A 17,501-nucleotide genomic window follows, 5' to 3' on the forward strand; every position below is an offset into this window, starting at 1 on the left:
TTAAAGAAGCATTCAGGTATTTTTTTCCTCATAATATTTCTAATATCTAGTGACTGATTGTGGTTTATTAGATGCTGCACGAGAGGCCCTGGTGGAAGTGGGTGTGGCGGAGGTCTTGACCTATCAGCTGAAGCGGGCACCAGATGCCGAACGCCGGCATCTCATACTAGAGGTTCTTGGGTCACTGGGAGAAAGTGGTGAATAGCATAATATTCAAACCAGATCTATACGTGAGCCTGAATCATACAACATTATTCATATAGTGCACTTAGGTTGAAATTTTGACTCGGCCACTGTTCTATGTGATGTTGTCTAGAATTGAACTAAAAATATACTTGTGCATGTCCTTGCAAATCCCTTTGTTACAGCATGTTGATGTATTTTAGATGCTCTGAAACGGCAGTTTGTGGATGCAGGCATGCCCGAGGCGCTCTCTGAAATGATTCGAATTCTTCAGGGTGGCTCTGACACACATGACCTCTGCAGCATAAAAGTGGGCTCAAACCTCATTGTTACCCTCCTACTCGGAGGTACGTCACTGTCCATTACTTCACCACTAACATCATATTAAAATAGAATTTATTTTACACGATTTTATCATGAATCCATTAGATTATTAACATTAGACAATAAGGGAGTCAAATAAAAATATCAACAATGCAGTGGAAGAGTAGTGCTATTCTATTTGTTTGTTACAGATGAGTCAATGCAGAAGTGTTTTGGGGAAGGGACGGGGATGTATCAGGATGTCCTCTCCTGGCTGCAGTCATCAAATACTGAGCTGCAGTTGTCAGGAGCCCTGGCCATTGTGAACTTTGCCAGAAATGGTGAGGAGATAAATATGGAGCTGTTGTGAAGTATGATAAAGTTTTTGTCTGAAATGACAAAAATCTCTCAAACGTTATTGCAGTTAAAATGACTGAGAATAGTTTTCTCTCTTGTTTTGTTCTTAGACAGCAACTGTGTAAAGATATTGGAATTAGGAGTTGTTCCTTGTATTCTGGACCTGTTGGAGCAGGATGTAGCAGAGGGAGATGTATCTGTGCAGCACGCTTGCCTCAGTGCACTTAGAAATCTTGCCATTCCAGGTTCTACTTTCCTTTTCAGTATATGCTGTATAAAAGTCAGTAAGAATTTTTTTTATGTGAAAGTGTCTTATGCTTATGTCAAGATCTGTCATCTTGCTCTTTCTGTTTTCCTGATGTAGCTTCCAATAAGGTGCGTATGTTGGAGAATGGAGTCACTGAGAGGATCAGGACCCTTTTGCGCACTGACATGCCCCCCGTCCAGGTCAAACTGCTTGGCACTTTGCGCATGATGGTGGACAACCAAGGTAATGATGCAAGAAAACTGCATTTATGTAAATTGTTGGTTCACCAATTAAAGAGATTAGTTTGCATAAACTTATCAAATGAACTTACATGCAATGTAAGTCGCTAAGGAGAAAAGTCACTCTTAAATGCATAAAGACTGAATAAGTGGGACAGTCCCAGTGGTAGTAAAAAAGTACAATTTGGCTGTTTAAGATGAGTGCATGACAAACATGTTGTAATTTTTAAACAAAAGCTTTGCTAAACTATACAATTACCTGCCAAATGATTATGATGGCTCATGAATTAACATTTCTCCTTACAAAGGGTACAAAGAGGCTGTAATTTCCAGCCCTTCAGTGAAGTGTTATTTTAGATACCCTTTTATTCAGACAAAAGGCCTGCAACGGCTTTGACACACTAAATTACTGTCTGCTCTCCAGTTATTATTTCCCTTACCAAAGGTGATCTGAGTAACTAAATATAAAGGTAAACAAATCTGCAAAAGTATCTCTTTTTTTATATTAAATGATCAACACTTATTTTTTTTAGCATATATTCTTTCTTCATTCCCCTCTCCCCCCTCTTGTAGAGGAAGCAGCTTCAGTTTTAGAGAAGGATGAGGTTATGTTAGCACGGGTGATGGAGTGGTGCGAGGCTAAAGATCATGCCGGTGTCAGAGGCGAGGCCAACCATCTACTAGCAGCTCTTATAAGACACAGCCGAAACCCTGTGATTTTTAGACACACAGAGTATGTGTAACTATAGTCATTGCTCCTGTTTATATAAAATATACACCTCTGTTGTCTTTAAAGGAAGTCATCCACACTGTGATTAAAGCAGACGGAGTCCAACATCTCATCTCAATGGCAACCAGTGAGCACGTCGTCATGCAGAATGAGGCTTTAGTCGCTTTGGCCATTGCCTCTGCAATAGACATTAGTAAGACTATATGAACAGAATGTAAAACCATCCTTGACTTTTAAAGATACGCATTTCTATGTAAATCTGCAGACACAGATATATAAATTGTGATAAACCCTGATATCAAAAGCTGATATGTGATAGGAAAAGGAGAAGAATGGCATTGGGAAAAGGCAGATTCGAACTCAAGTTGGTTGTGTCAAAAGCTAAATCAACCTCCTGTACTCTCAACACCCCTGCTCCTGATTTCAGATGTGTGTCTTAATGTAATTTTATTTGGCTCTACCAGACAACAGTGGTCAAAGTTAGTACGTTTAAATAGCCATAGTGCAAATAGACCTTCCAGTAAACATGTGCCACTTTCTCTTCTGTGCAGAGGCAGTCCAAGAACCATTTCGGGATTCAGATCTCCTTCCCACCTTGCAGAAGACGCTAGATGACCCTCTTGTGGCCGTGGAGGTCAAATTCAGTGCTTTAGGCTTTATCTGCAGCCTTGCCAACTCTAGTCAGTACTGCAAAATAACACACTGTGGAACACCCAAAGACTGAACTCAGTTTCCTGGATTAGATTACTACCTATTAACTAATCAAAGTCTCTGTGGAGATTGAAATGACAAGATTCTGTGAATATAGCAAGCCCTGGTTTTGTTCACACCAGCACAAAGCTGGCTAAGCAGGCCGACACAGTGATGGCTGTTCTTTCTGAGACTGCCTAGACTTGCATAGTCATCTTCCAGAAACACTTATACACTTAACAGGATATTTTCTGACATTTTGTCCCCATAAGGATAGTGAAACACACACACACACACACACACACACACACACACACACACGTTTCTTTTTGTGAAAAGTGGGGTCATCCCATAGGCGTAATGGTTTTTATACTGTACAAACTGTATATTCTATGTCCCTACACCTAACCCTAACCCTCACAGGAAACTTTGCGCATTTTTACTTTCTCAAAAAAACTCATTCGGTATGATTTATAAGCGTTTTGAAAAATGGGGACATGGGTCATATACCTGTGTCATACCCATGTCATTATACAGAGTTGTGTCCAAAAACAAGAGCACACACACACACACACACACACACACTTAAAAATAATATTTTCCTCCTTTAATTATATGACTCTATGAAATAACATCATAGGAAGAGTTATACATGGATAATGTAGAAACAAAAATGACATCACATTCTCCATTTTTGGCACTTTCTTGATAGTGACCCAACTGTAAGCAATCATTTAAGCAGTCTTCTTCTATATGACCACTAGATGGAAACAATAGAAACACTAGTTTAAACAAAAGGCAAGCTGTCATTGTAATAAATTAACATTCATGGTAACCTAATGTTTTAATTAACTTGTATAATGAAGCTCTGTCTATCAAACGTTCAGATGGCCTTTTCTTTACTTGCTATACTTGAATGTCAGGCAGTTGATTCATATGACAAACGATTAAGATGGCTCTTTCTCTATCTGTGTAAATGTTTGCATTAAACACGTTGGGCATGTTTTGCAGAAATTGTGCCAAGTGAAACATATGGGTAGTCTCCGCAGGAGATTGGTATAACAGGCCACATGCCCAGAGTTCATCCTCTCTCATCTGCCCACATTACACAAGCCACAGCACCCAGCTGAGCCTGATCAGTGTGTCCCTTCATCATCCACCGAGTGGACCTCCATCTCCTACATCACAGCAATAGCTCACTAAATAACAGAAAAATACTACAGAAGTCAGTGGCATTATTCAAAATATATTCTGTTGTGCTCAACAGAAGAAACTAACTCATACAGGATTGGAACAAGTAGAAGGTGAGTAAATGATTTTCACTAAGGGTAACTATCCCTTTAAGTTGCAGCCACAATTACCGTTGCTTGGCAAATATCATTATTGGTGGCACACACACTTATACACATCAACAGAACATTCAGTCAGTGCATGGAATGTGTGTGGCAAAATGATTGTCCCATTATTCTGTATAGTATTCATTTACCAACCAACAATTCAAGAAAATTTCAGATTTTGCTCAAGTTCAAGCTGGTCATGACATTTCGCTGCTACTTCATCTTTGGTTGGTTTGGATCACTTTATAATATTTCATATCATAATGTTAAAACTTCAAACATCAGCTTTTGTTGACACCCTCATGTAAGTTATACTTGTTACGGATCACTCGGAGACAGAGGAGTAACAGATGAAGATGGTATTTATTGAATAGACACAAGCAGAGGAGCGGGACGTGAGGAGTGGATGGGTGTTGGGATCCGTGCCGGGAAGGTAGTGACCACACACATGCACCGTAGGGGTTTGGAGGATCTTGGAGGCAATCCTTGGAGAGAAGATGGAAGAAGAGTCTTCGGAGGTTATCCTTGGAGAGAAGGTAAAGAGGAGTTAGTCCAAATAGTTAGCGCACAGGAATGATCTTTTTTTAATAAGATTACCTTATTAATTTTCACACTTTTATTAGTGGTATTCTGTTTCTTTTTGCATAAAACTTTTTTAGACATACTTTAAATTACAACTAATAATTTAAATTACAACTAATAATAAAAAATAATTTCTTAACAGGAATTAAAAGATAATTCAAGTACTGACCAAATATTGATTCTTAACCTCAAAAGTGAGATATGAACATGAAGGAAGGCAGCTGGGTTGGTTTTTCTCTCCTTGTGATTGATTAGAGGTTTGAATGAACACTGCACTGCTGCTTTCAAAAATGCTACAAAGATTATAATGTCAGAATCTATGTGTCACACACCTGGACTCATTTTGTGTGTTTTTGCCCCTGTGACCCAGTTTCTGTCTTCCGTGTGTGGTTTGATTAGTTCCCAGGTGTGTCTAGTCATTTCCGCATGTGTTCCATGTCCCTGTTAATTTAGTCATGCCATCCACCTGTGTTTCCCCATTATCCCTTGTATAAAAGCCTTGTCCTTTCAGTTCTGTTTGGTCGGGTCTACTCGTCTACTTGTTACTTGTCTACTTGTTACCTGTTACTTGCCACTTGCCACCTGTTATTTGCTACTTACCTTGCCTATGTTTGATTTAATAAATCCTTGTTTCGTTTATCCCTCGGCTCCGTGTTCCTTCCAGCAGCGTAAGCCGTGACAGAAGACCCGACCTAAAAAGTTAAAAAAAACTGCGTGTTTTCCCTCCGTTTTGTTTTCCGTTTTTTCACAGTCTTTTTCTTTCGGTAGTGTGTCATGGATCCCCTCTATCGCCCCGAATACCTCCTCCTCCTGCTGGAGCAGGAGGGACTTTCTCTCGAGGACCATACTAGACGGTTTCTCTTGATAGCTAATGCCACCAGCTACCCGGACCACGCGCTCTGCACCTTTTATCACGCCAGCCTGAACTCCAGGTGCAGAGCGTTGTCGCCCGAAGATGGTCCTCGGGAGGATTTCGCCGCATTCATAGATTGGAATCTGGTGAGAAATGGGTCACCTCTCACGGTCGGCCCAATGGAGGATCTCGCCAGGTCCACTCTGGACCCAGAGCCCAGCCTACAATCTCCCCACGGTACGAGGCATAAGCCCGAGCCCACCGATGACGGAGAGCCAGAGAGCAACCCGTCAGACCAGGTGCGAGAGCCGGCGACACTGCCCACCACGAGGGAGCAAAATGTGGAGCGCCAAATGGGTCAAAAGGAGGGGGTTTCCAATTCACCTATGCCAGATCCTCTGTTAAGCCCAGGAAGGGCTCCTGATCTTCCGTTAAGCCCAGGACGGGCTCCTGATCCTCTGTTAAGCCCAGGAAGGGCTCCTGATCTTCCGTTAAGCCCAGGACGGGCTCCTGATCCTCTGTTAAGCCCAGGAAGGGCTCCTGTTCCCCCGTTAAGCCCAGGACGGGCTCCTGTTCCCCCGTTAAGCCCAGGACGGGCTCCTGATCCTCCTGTAAGCCCAGGACGGGCTCCTGATCCTCTGTTAAGCCCAGAAAGGGCTCCTGATTCCCCGTTAAGCCCAGGACGTGCTCCTGTTCCCCCGTTAAGCCCAGGACGGGCTCCTGATCCTCCTTTAAGCCCAGGACGGGCTCCTGATCCTCCGTTAAGCCCAGGACGGGCTCCTGATCCTCCGTTAAGCCCAGGAAGGGCTCCAGCCCCAGAGCTTACTCCAATGCCTGCTCCTCCAAAATTCCCACCCTCCCACCCACTCCTGCCTCCTCCTCCGCTGTCGTCTGGCTGCCCCTCTGCTCGCCCTCAGCCTACCATCATTGTGGTGCGAGCTCAGCGGGACCGCCATCCTCCAGCGACGCCTTGGTCGGCGTCTCCCTCACCTCCGCCTCCAGCCTCTGAGGCCTGGACTCCGCCTCGGCCCGTTGACCCGTCGGCTCCACCATGGCTCCTAGCTCCTTCCTCTCCGCCGTGGCCCGGCAGTCCGCAGGCTCTGCCTGGCTCCCTCGTCCCTCCGGCTCCGCCTTGGTCTGGCGTCGTCCATCCTATGCTTTGGGACTCCACTCCTCCGGCTTCGTCTCATCCCTCCGTCCCTCCGGCTCCGTCAGTCTCCTTCATCCCCTCGGCTACACCTCAGTCCTCGGTCACTCTGGCCTCACCGCGGCCTTCCGGATCCACATCGCCGCGTCCGTCACCAGAGCCATCAGTTCCGCCTAGGACCTCCGGCTCCTCCCCGTCACCCTGGCTCTTCGGCTCTCCGTCTCCACCTCGGGCTCCTCCTCCACTTGCTCCGTTGCCGTGGGTCGAGTCCCTGGAGTCGGTGACCATTCCTCCTCCATGGCTCCTTCCACCGTCGGCCCCACCTTGGGCCGTTATGGCTGTGGCCTGGGTCCTGCTGGGTACCTCCTGCTTCAGATCCTTCCTGTCTCCTCCCTGGCTCCTCCCTCCGTCATCTCCTCCCTGGCTCCTTCCTCTGTGGTCCCTGTCTGCTGGCCCCCTCCTGGGAGGCTGTCCTCCACCGGAACCTCCTCCCAAGTTCCCACCCACGCCTCCCTTTGTTGTTTCTACGGTGCGAGGACGCACCTACCGGGAGGGGGGAGTACTGTCACACACCTGGACTCATTTTGTGTGTTTTTGCCCCTGTGACCCAGTTTCTGTCTTCCGTGTGTGGTTTGATTAGTTCCCAGGTGTGTCTAGTCATTTCCGCATGTGTTCCATGTCCCTGTTAATTTAGTCATGCCATCCACCTGTGTTTCCCCATTATCCCTTGTATAAAAGCCTTGTCCTTTCAGTTCTGTTTGGTCGGGTCTACTCGTCTACTTGTTACTTGTCAACTTGTCCACTTGTTACCTGTTACTTGCCACTTGCCACCTGTTATTTGCTACTTACCTTGCCTATGTTTGATTTAATAAATCCTTGTTTCGTTTATCCCTCGGCTCCGTGTTCCTTCCAGCAGCGTAAGCCGTGACACTATGTATCTCAGCATCATAATCAATGCTTGGTGTTGTGGAACATTACAGTGGGAACTTTAAAGATTACAGACCATGCAGAGGTTAATCTGCTGATCCTGCAGCATTATCAACTTCAAAAAGAAAGCAAAATTGATGAAGAAGAGAGAAAAACATAAAAGGACACTTTGATCTTTGGTTATGGATCAGTCCATTGGATCTGCACATCTAATCTCTACCGGGTTTATAAAAATAAAAAATATAAAAATGTTCAAATCGACAGTTATGCTTAATGCATCAGTGAACTTTATATATTGCAGTACAAATACTGTCATGGTTCTGCTGTATCAGCATCTGATACAGATTAAATAAACCGCAGTATGGCTATTGCAAAAAAATATTCTTTGCTTAAGTGGTGAACTAATACATTTAAGTGAGTTTGACATTACAGCAGCACACATCTATAATGTTTCTGAAACTGGATAGGGAGCATCAGCACTGACTCAATTGATCTAGGGGTCGTATTGACAGTTTAACATCCAAAGGTGAGAATGTAAACATGCCGATGTGGGTGTGACTGGAGTTTAGGTAGGCGTGTGAATAGTGGACAGGAACAAATGCTCTGGGGAAGAGACAGGGAACAATAGTGCCCTTTGGAACAGGCATGACTCACGCATGAAGGACTATCTTTCATAAGAGAAAGTACAGAGTCCCATTAAAGGACACCTGAGAAAGGAACCAAAAACTCACCCAGGACCACCAAAGCACTGATCTCAGCTATGCCAGGTCAGTAGAAAATGATCATTGTCAGTGTAAACGATTATTTAGCAAAAGGAGAAAATTAGTGATAATCCTTATAATATTTAACTGTGTTTAACCACTGGACCTGCTTTAAATGACTTTGGAGCTCCAGTCAATGATTTAGTTTTTGAAGTGTTTCAGATTAATTTGTTACTTTCTGCCAGATGTAAAAAAGCATTTAACTGCTAGCACTCTCTCTCTGTTAATTTGAAAGTAAGTGGTGTGGGTGCACTTACTTTAATTACAAAGATCAGCAATGGAAGATTTTGTTATGCATATTAGGGGTCAGGTGGGTTTTCTCCTGCTCTATTTATTTATTTTTGACCATAGACTGTAGAATTCTTATGCACAAAGTATATATTTATACATAAATACTACATGTGTTTGCTAAAAAAAAAAAAAAAATCAAGATATACAGCGACTCCCTTTTTTGTTTTTCTCTCATCTTCTATTTTGTAAAGGTGCATATTATTCTGAGCATCTCTTTGGTATTATTTATCTTCCTGTCTTGTTTAATCAGTAAAAAGTAAATTTTTCTCATACTGAGTCACTGAATGGCTGTCAGCAGTTTCTTTGTTTATTAGACACAGCTACATTGCTTAACCTTGTTCTTATCTTTTGCCCTTCATTGCCGGGCCAGCAGTGTTTTCTTATCAACAATGCAGCTCAGAATGCACTCTCTGAGCATGTAGCAGCTGTTCTTCTACGTCTTACAAAGCAGAATTTGAAACTCTTTGTAAATAAGGTCAGATTGCCCATTTTGCAGCACAGCTGTGATGTTGTTAATGTTAATAATGCAAGTTATCAATAAACCCTCAAAATTGTGTCAGCAGCACAAGCAAAGCCCAATTTCATTTAGAAAAATGGACACATAATTGGTGGCCACATCCATCTTTAAGCATCAATCCTTAAAACAAGACTGATGATTGGTGTCAGATTCTTTGTGGCTTGTTCTCTCTCATGGTCCATTTCTGTATTTAATCTGTGTGCTTCTGGCCACGCCACTGTCCAGATGTTGAGTAGATAGATAGATAGATAGATAGATAGATAGATAGATAGATAGATAGATAGATTTCAAAGAGGGTGCTAAATTATATTTCCTCTGTTAACTAGAAAAGAAGTAATAAACTGATGAATGAACTGTTGAATGAAATGTCTGCCCACTGACTCTCAGAGGCACCATTGTTCATTATTCACACTTAAACTGCAGTGAGCCCATTGTAGCATGTGAACATACAGAAAGACAATGTGTAATATCACTGTATTACAAATAAAAGAAGATTCATCTCAGCCCCATTGAGAAATGTTGTTTCCATAGCAACAGGGGAAGAACGATGGTTAAGCCAGAGAGACATAGAGAGGGAGTGCACTTCTTTATAAAGAAAGAGGTAAAAGAGAAACACATTTTCACTGTGTTTGTGTGTGTACGCATGGTCACAAAAGACAGGGAGGGCAGTTCAAGACGACAAGAAGCTGGCTGTCCATCCATTGATTTCCTTCACATTCATTCAAGTGTTTCCCCTTTATTTTCTGTCAGATGCATGAAGGGGCATCAACGCCGGCGGCTTAACCACCTCCTCATCTCCATATTCTCCTCCTCCTCTCAATATCCAATCTCCTTCAGCGCTCCACCACATCACTCATATAGTCTTTCCCCACAACACCCACACAAACACAGGCACACACATTCCCTCTCCATTCTCTCTCTCTCATACACTCCCTCCTGCCTAGAGATCTGAAGATGTGACTGAGGCTGGTTTGTAATCAGATGAAAGACGAGTATAATGCCGAAGCTCCCTCCATCTTTTTCACTGCTGGAGTGGGGATGCTGAAGGAGAGGACAAGGGCCAGGATGGTGACGTGTGACTGAGAGATCTGTGCTGACGGAGATTCTGCCTTTTATAAGGACCTGGACTGACGCTGTACTTTTGGGAGTCTGGGATGACCACAGAGAGTGGACGGGTGAAGACAGGGCTGAGAGGACATCACAGGGAGCTTCATCTGTGACTGGGACAAAAGGTAAGAATTCTTTTCTGAAAAAAATTGTCTGCCGTTATTTTTGTTGTGTGTGTGTGTGGATGGGTTTTACTGGATTTAATGGAAGAAAGATGCACTCTGGCCTTTAATGATTTAATAATAAAAGGCTGTTTCATCCCACTGTGTCTAAGTAGCACATTCCTTTCATGTGTGACATAGAACTTAATATGATTTATGTAAGAGACTTTAACTATAAACAAAATGTTAATATGAACAATTAATTTAAATACAATCTAATTTAAATACTGAACATATATTAATGTTATTTCCGATGTTTGATGCAGATCTTTATTTTTTTTTGCTATAGATTATTTTCTCACTTGTTAACAATATTATCTAAAACCAAAGCAAAGGCTGGAATAATGTGGAAAACAGCCTTTTTGACCCGCTTTAAGAAATATGTACCAACAGGTTTTGTTTTGGTAGCTGGTTCTTCAGAATGTGTATGCTGTTGTCTCTCAGAATAACAACAACATATCCATTTCTGTCACTGGTGGAGTTTTGGTTCCTTGCGTCGCCTTAGGCTTGCTTAGTTGGGGAAACAATTACAGGAAACATTGTTGACTTGACTGCACAGACACTATTGGAAGAGAACTGAATCAACAATGAACTGATTGGTTCTACTGGTCCCTTGCATTATCAGAACATGTTTTTCCGGTTTAACACTGTAATGCTGCTTTGACACAATACTGTACAAAGTCCTATATAAATAAAGGTGACTTGACTTGATTTGATATTGTAATTGATGCACATAGAGACTATAGAGGGAGAGGTCATGTGGGACCCATGTTGAAACCCTTGTCGGTAGAACTAGTTGGCATACCAGACTTTCTACCTGCCCTGCCCCTGCAAGTAGCCTAAGACGAACAGGTAGTTTTGCCACAAACTCACAGTATTAGTCCAGCCTGAGTCTGACAAAAGGTTCAAAGGTTTTTGCAATTTAAATATCTATTTTGATATATTTTAAACTGTAATTTATTCTTGTGATGAATTATCAGCAGCCATTAATCCAGTCTTCAGTCACATGATTCATGACGTGTCGACTAAAATGATGATTTGCTGCTCAATAATCATTTCTAATTATTAGCAATGGTGAAAACAGCTGTGTCGCTTAATATTTTTGAGCAAATCATCATCCATTTTTTTTAGAAGGTTCAAAAGAACAGCATTTATTTAAATAGAAATATTTAGTTACATTTTACTGTCACTTTTTAAAAATAAATGTAATTTTGTATTTAAATATTTTATTTATTTTAAATAAAAAATAAAATAAATAAATACAATTCCAACCCATGTTTTAATCAAGACTTTTCTCATTAACAACATTTTGGTAACACTTTATTTTGATGGTCCCCTTTAGACATGTAGATATAAGACACTGTAACGTCAACTACCACTCATTAGAGTATTATTATTTTTCTCCGCTACAGACATTCTTCTGAATAAAGTGACTCTGCAAGTATATGCCAACTTACTCTACTAACCATAACCATAACCTTACAGGCTGCTAACAATCTAGTAATGACAGTGCTTAGTTGACAGGTAGTTGTAAAGTTACTTAGTCCACGGTATTTCTAAAGCGGATAATCAAAATAAAGTGTAACTGACACTTTTTTCCCCCTATTCCAGCAGATATCCAATGGCAGAGGCTGGGCACACTGTGTCATTCCCATCAGGGGACACAATCCCCTCAGACCCTTTTGTCACAGTTGAGTGCAGTTCAGCAGAGGTGAAGCCTGAAGATGCACCCCTGAAGAGCTCCAATGAAGCATCATACTCCTCAAAAGACCTCAAGGATGGCAGCCAGGTTGATCAACAAGATGCAAGTGGTCACGGTATTGCTGAGACCCACATGTCTGACGATGTGTGTTTAAAGTCACTGAGCGATCAGAATAAACATACATGTAGCTGTTCACTAACAGTGCACGGGGAACATGTCTTATCTCCTCACAAGGACCTAAAAGAGCACAGTCCGTTATCAATACAGAGAGGCCACTCAGACAGCTTGCAGATTTTTAAAGAGGCTGACGCTTCTCCTCTCTACTGTGAAACGGATGCGTCTTTTTGCCAAGGACGAGACCAGGATGTTTGTATGCAGTCATTTCCTTCTTTAGTGTGTAAACAGGCCATGCCGCTTCAGCAGAGCAATACGGTGACCACGTCCACCAGAGCAGGAAGCAGTGGATCGGCCAGCCCAACTCAACCAGCCAAACATGGCTTCATTCAGATCTGTGAAGTCATTCCAGAGTCCACCTGCCCCAAATTCAAAGAAGCTGTTTGTTGTAACACACACTTCCCCAACGGAGCTGTCGAGGACACTTTTGCGGCATATTGCCACCCGCAACCAATTCCTGCTCCGGCACAGCTGCTTCCGCACTTAGTAGGAATGGAGGAGAGCTACAAGGGCCAAGTATCAGCAGGCAACCTGCTCGCTCTCCCTCGGCTCATATCTTCCGTCAGTGAGACCGGATTGAACGGTAAGCGACTCCTTCACTGCTACAATCTGGACTGCTCTTGGCCTGGTCCGTTCCATCCAGTTGGTGCCCAACAGTGGGTGGATGAAAAGACCAAGAGGGAAGTGGGGACCATGACCGCAGAAAAAGAACTGAGAGATGTAGGAGTACAAGTGGGTCAGGACTCTGAGGAGCATCCCCAGCACGTGTTCCCAGAAGTGTGCCTGGTGGAAGAGAAGACAAACGCGAGTGGCAAAGTGGCGTCAAAGAGTCAAAAGTCTCCTGTGAAGGAGGTGAAATGGGATGCGGAGGGCATGACCTGGGAGGTGTACGGAGCCTCAGTTGATCCTGAGGAACTCGGACTTGCAATTCAGAAACATCTGGAGGTACAAATCAAAGAGACTAAGGGAATAGCGGCGAAACTCTCACGCCAGAACACGATAACATCCCAATACAGCTCAGGATCAACCCAGAGGAGAAAAAAGGGCTTGTTTGGGTTGCTGCGCCGCCCGGGCTGCTGTTCTCGCACCACAGGTGCAGTGGACTAAAGGACCTACATGAGTGAGACCCCAAATAGACATTTCAAATACTCTTGGGTATAAATTTGACAGCCAAGTAAAGATTAAAAATTGGGATTTTTTTTCAAAAGTACTTTCTTTTTGTCCTTGTATAACAGAACTGGGTAATACATTTCAGAAAAATCATGACTTCCTTTCATTTTTAACACCTCACTTAAATGCTGTAGTAGTTTCCTCAGTGGGTTAAGAACTCTTTTATAATTTATGGAAAGATTGTGGGTTATTTTATAAGTCAACTGCTCTTTGGTTTTTGTTTTCCATCAGCAAATCATAATGATTATGACTAAGTTCCTGTCTTGCATTAGTCTATGTGGAAACGTCCATTGAATGAAAAACTTTTATTGTTTAATTCCGTGGAAGCACTGTGATGGAGGTTTAGAGAATACTGTAACTGTGGCGCTGACTGTGGGTCGAAACATGACAGTAAGACAGACGGTATCACAAATATGTGTAAATACTTTTACAAATAAAACACTATTTACAATACAATACCATTCAAAAGTTTGGGGTCTGACAGGTTTTTTCTTTTTCTTTTTTTAATCTAAATACAATACAACAGTATAATATTATTCACTGTCACATGATTCTTCAGAAATCATTTTATGTGTTGCTTAATATTTGTCAGAATTCTTTCATGAATAGAAATTTCAAAAGAACAGCATTTATTTGAAATCTTTTGTAACATTATAAAGGTCCTTACTGTCATTTTGATACATTTTATGCATCCCTGCTGATTAAAAGCATTCATTTATTTTATGACCCCAAACTTTTAAACAGTAGTGTAAATTAATATTGAATAATGATATTAATAATATGTAAATAGTAAGATAATAGATGTAGCAGGTGAGTTAGTTATTTTAGTCCTTACTTGTCAGTACATTACCAAATATATATATTTCTTAATAATAAAAATTTCTATCAATTTCACATTTACTGAGAAAATTAGCGCTGGATTTTCTACAGCATGACATAACTGGTTTTTGGAAAGTAACAAAGAAGAGGAGTTATAATGTATACAGAATAACACATTTTGACACTAGAATTTGAGTAGAATATGATTTGCTAGTTATTTATCAAAGTAAATTAAATGTCTCACCAGCAGCACTGTTTTTGTCTTTGTCTTCTAACAATAAATGTAATATAGCAGTTAATTGAAAACACTTTTTGCATTTTGATGTTTTTGTGACTGCATCAAAAGTAACCATGCATGAAAGCTTTCCATATTAACTACAACATGACTTCTTTCGTTTTTTTCCTTACCGACTCCTGTTTAGTTGCCCAATTTGGACACTATTTGTGATTCTAGACACAGCTATGAAAAAAAAGATTTATATATATATATATATATATATATATATGTTTGTTAATGATCAGCAATATATTTACAGGCAAAATGAAAGAATGGAAATGTAGAATCCACTGTACATTAAAACAACAGTGGGTATAAAATATTCACTGATACACAGACCATTATAGGCCTGTAGCTATTTATTTATTGTGGTTTCAAAACCTAAAGAGCAGTTCCACAATATTGGCGTTGGTCTGAGTTGAGACCATCCCATGGCAATGATGGCATCCATACATATTTTTAAAATCCAGTAATTAATCTTTTCTTTTTTTTTTGTAAGCCTTTAAACAACATATTCATCTAAATGTATTTAGTTTCTTTACTTACCATTGCACACAGGCTACTTTTTACTACAGCAGTAAACCTGATGAATACACCTGCCATGTTTTAATTCATCTCCAACAGCAGCAGCAGCAGCATCGCACACTACGAGCAGTGCTGCCTTACATAACGCGTGCATTTTATTTGATCTCACAAATGATAGTGAGATATCGTGGGATATTCTGTGGACACGGGCACAAACCGAGGTAAGTACCTCGAAATGTCTAAAGATAAAAGTATTTAAATGAATGAACGTGCATAGTGATGGGTTGCTGTAGAGGTGTAGCATCCATAAGCCCAATAATACAAACAGTCGCGTGAGTCACTGAAACGCCTCGTGTTTGTGCGAACATCAGTCGACGTCGCGTGAATACCGTCATATTGGTCTTTTCTCATAGAGGCTGCCAATGACAATAATGGGTTGAATCAACGTGTTCTAAAAAAAACCCAAATTAATTATTGATATCGTGACCATTGTGAATTTATGACCAGGCGAACGCTGTGTGTATTTTTCGCCTCATATATAGGCTATTTTATTAAGCGTTTTTTTTACAGTAAGAATATTATAAGGAAATGGTCTTCTGACCACTATAGCAGATACTGTGAGCCGTAAATGGCAATATTTCTTGTGACCTAGATGAAGAATAGCCTGATTTCTTACCATTTCGCTTCATTAAACACACGACAGTAAATACCAATTTAAAGCAATTAAATTAAAATACATATGAATGAATGATTGATAAAAATAAACTTAAATCTGTCAACAAAAATAAAAGTAAATTCTAAATAAAATATAAAATAAATGTAATACATTGCATCAGGCTGTTAATAACCAGATTTAAACAATAAGTAAATAATATTTAAAATTGAATGCAATGTTATGGTATGCTAAATAAAGGCTTCCCTGTAGCATTTTACTCTTTTTTTCTCAGTTGAAATATCTAACTTTTTTTTTTTTTTTTTACAATGCAAAATTCCCCTCAAGTTCAGAGGTGTCCCAGCAAGCGTAATTAATCACATGAACCATGCACTTGTTCCACAAAATATGACAAACACAAAGGCTCCAAATGATTTTTGGGAGTTTTAAATATTTTATCTAATGCACTTTTATTTCCTTTTCTTTATTTCTTTCTTGTCCAAGGCCCCCTATTGTCCAGCACAACGATATTCTTTTGTGTGTGTGAATTATTGGATAAGGATTTTAATATTATATTTTACCCAATAAAATATTTCAGAGCTTGGTATAACTAGGTAAAAAAATATATACATGACTTTTCCAATTCTAGAAATCACTTTTAAAAATAGGCTAACATTTATATTCAGGTTTTTCAAGACAGTTGGAACCATGGCTCAAAGTTTTTGAGGGTGTAAAGAAATGTGATGTTGGCCGAGAACCATTGATAATGCAATGACATTTGTACATTTTAAGTGTGACTTAAAATACCTTAATGTCACCTAATACAATTAGGAAACGCTGTAATAATCAAGTAAAATAAGTAGATACAAAAAAGTTCAGAGAGGGTATTACACTACATTATTCTGAGTCTCCATGCTTTTCTTCTGTTCCCAGTGTGATCCAGAATGAACAGGACTGTTGCCACCTGCTGGATATTTCTCCTGATTTCAGCATTCCTGTGCGATCAGCAGAGGTGGAAAGAGTACAAAAATATTCTACTCAAGTAAAAGTACCATTACATTAATGAAATTTTACTTAAGTACAAGTAAAGGTACCAGTCTAAAAATCTACTCAAGTAAAAGTAAAAAGTAGCTCATTTAAAATTTACTCAGAGTAAAAATTACTTAGTTACATTTTAACAGTGGGAGGGAGTCAAAAATGGGACAGGCCAAGGGTGTCAAACTCAGTTCCTGGAGGGCCACAGTCCTGCACAGTTTAGATATAACCCTAATTAAACACACCTGATCCAGCTAATCTAATCATTTAGGTTTATTTGAAAACTACATGATATGTGTGCTGGAGCATGGTTAGAACTAAACTCTGCAGGGCTACGGCCCCCCAGGAACTGAGTTTGACACCCCTGGGATAGGTCTATTAATCTCAAACTAGTTGTTTTTAATTAAAGGAATCAGTTATTTAGAATAATAAAACATTTGGGCTGTTACCAGGCAAATCACTATCAACAAACTCATCTTTTAATGCAGAGGAAATGCAGAAGATTCATTGGAAGTGGCATTTAGATGTATAGGACAAGAATGCATTTAACCTGCAGTTACAAATGCATGAATAATGTTTTGATATACAAGACATAAAATGTTGAATACTCATTTGAAATGATAAGAAATTAATTATTTAAAAAAAATCAGAGATACTTTAAATGTGAAATTAAAATGGCCAGTATGTGTCAGCAAGACACTGTTAATAAGTGAGT

At 40.6% G+C, this 17,501-nt stretch overlaps 2 protein-coding genes across 9 annotated transcripts; both read left to right on the plus strand.

Moving 5' to 3' along the window:
* The first annotated feature begins 305 nt into the window (after positions 1–305).
* Positions 306–2,783, plus strand: LOC132110326 (rap1 GTPase-GDP dissociation stimulator 1-like). Its single transcript, XM_059516879.1, has 8 exons — positions 306–339; positions 387–530; positions 699–827; positions 954–1,088; positions 1,208–1,333; positions 1,903–2,042; positions 2,126–2,252; positions 2,611–2,783. Exons 1-8 carry the CDS (start codon positions 306–308, stop codon positions 2,781–2,783), a joined length of 1,008 nt encoding a protein of 335 aa, XP_059372862.1.
* A 1,112-nt stretch (positions 2,784–3,895) lies between these two features.
* Positions 3,896–13,946, plus strand: LOC132110766 (uncharacterized). 8 transcript variants are annotated; one of them, XM_059517697.1, is made up of 4 exons: positions 3,919–4,053; positions 9,702–9,765; positions 9,915–10,396; positions 12,044–13,946. In XM_059517697.1, exon 4 carries the CDS (start codon positions 12,054–12,056, stop codon positions 13,413–13,415), a length of 1,362 nt encoding a protein of 453 aa, XP_059373680.1. In that variant the 5' UTR covers positions 3,919–4,053; positions 9,702–9,765; positions 9,915–10,396; positions 12,044–12,053; the 3' UTR covers positions 13,416–13,946. The 8 variants fall into 8 exon arrangements, with proteins under 8 accessions (XP_059373676.1, XP_059373680.1, XP_059373677.1 ...); XM_059517694.1 differs by lacking the exon at positions 3,919–4,053 and adding an exon at positions 7,853–9,396 and having other exon boundaries at positions 9,433–9,765; XM_059517696.1 differs by lacking the exon at positions 3,919–4,053 and adding an exon at positions 7,853–8,362 and having other exon boundaries at positions 9,696–9,765.
* The last annotated feature ends 3,555 nt before the right edge of the window (positions 13,947–17,501 follow it).

Source organism: Carassius carassius, chromosome 30, assembly GCF_963082965.1.
Source record: "Carassius carassius chromosome 30, fCarCar2.1, whole genome shotgun sequence".
Taxonomy (NCBI): domain Eukaryota; kingdom Metazoa; phylum Chordata; class Actinopteri; order Cypriniformes; family Cyprinidae; genus Carassius; species Carassius carassius.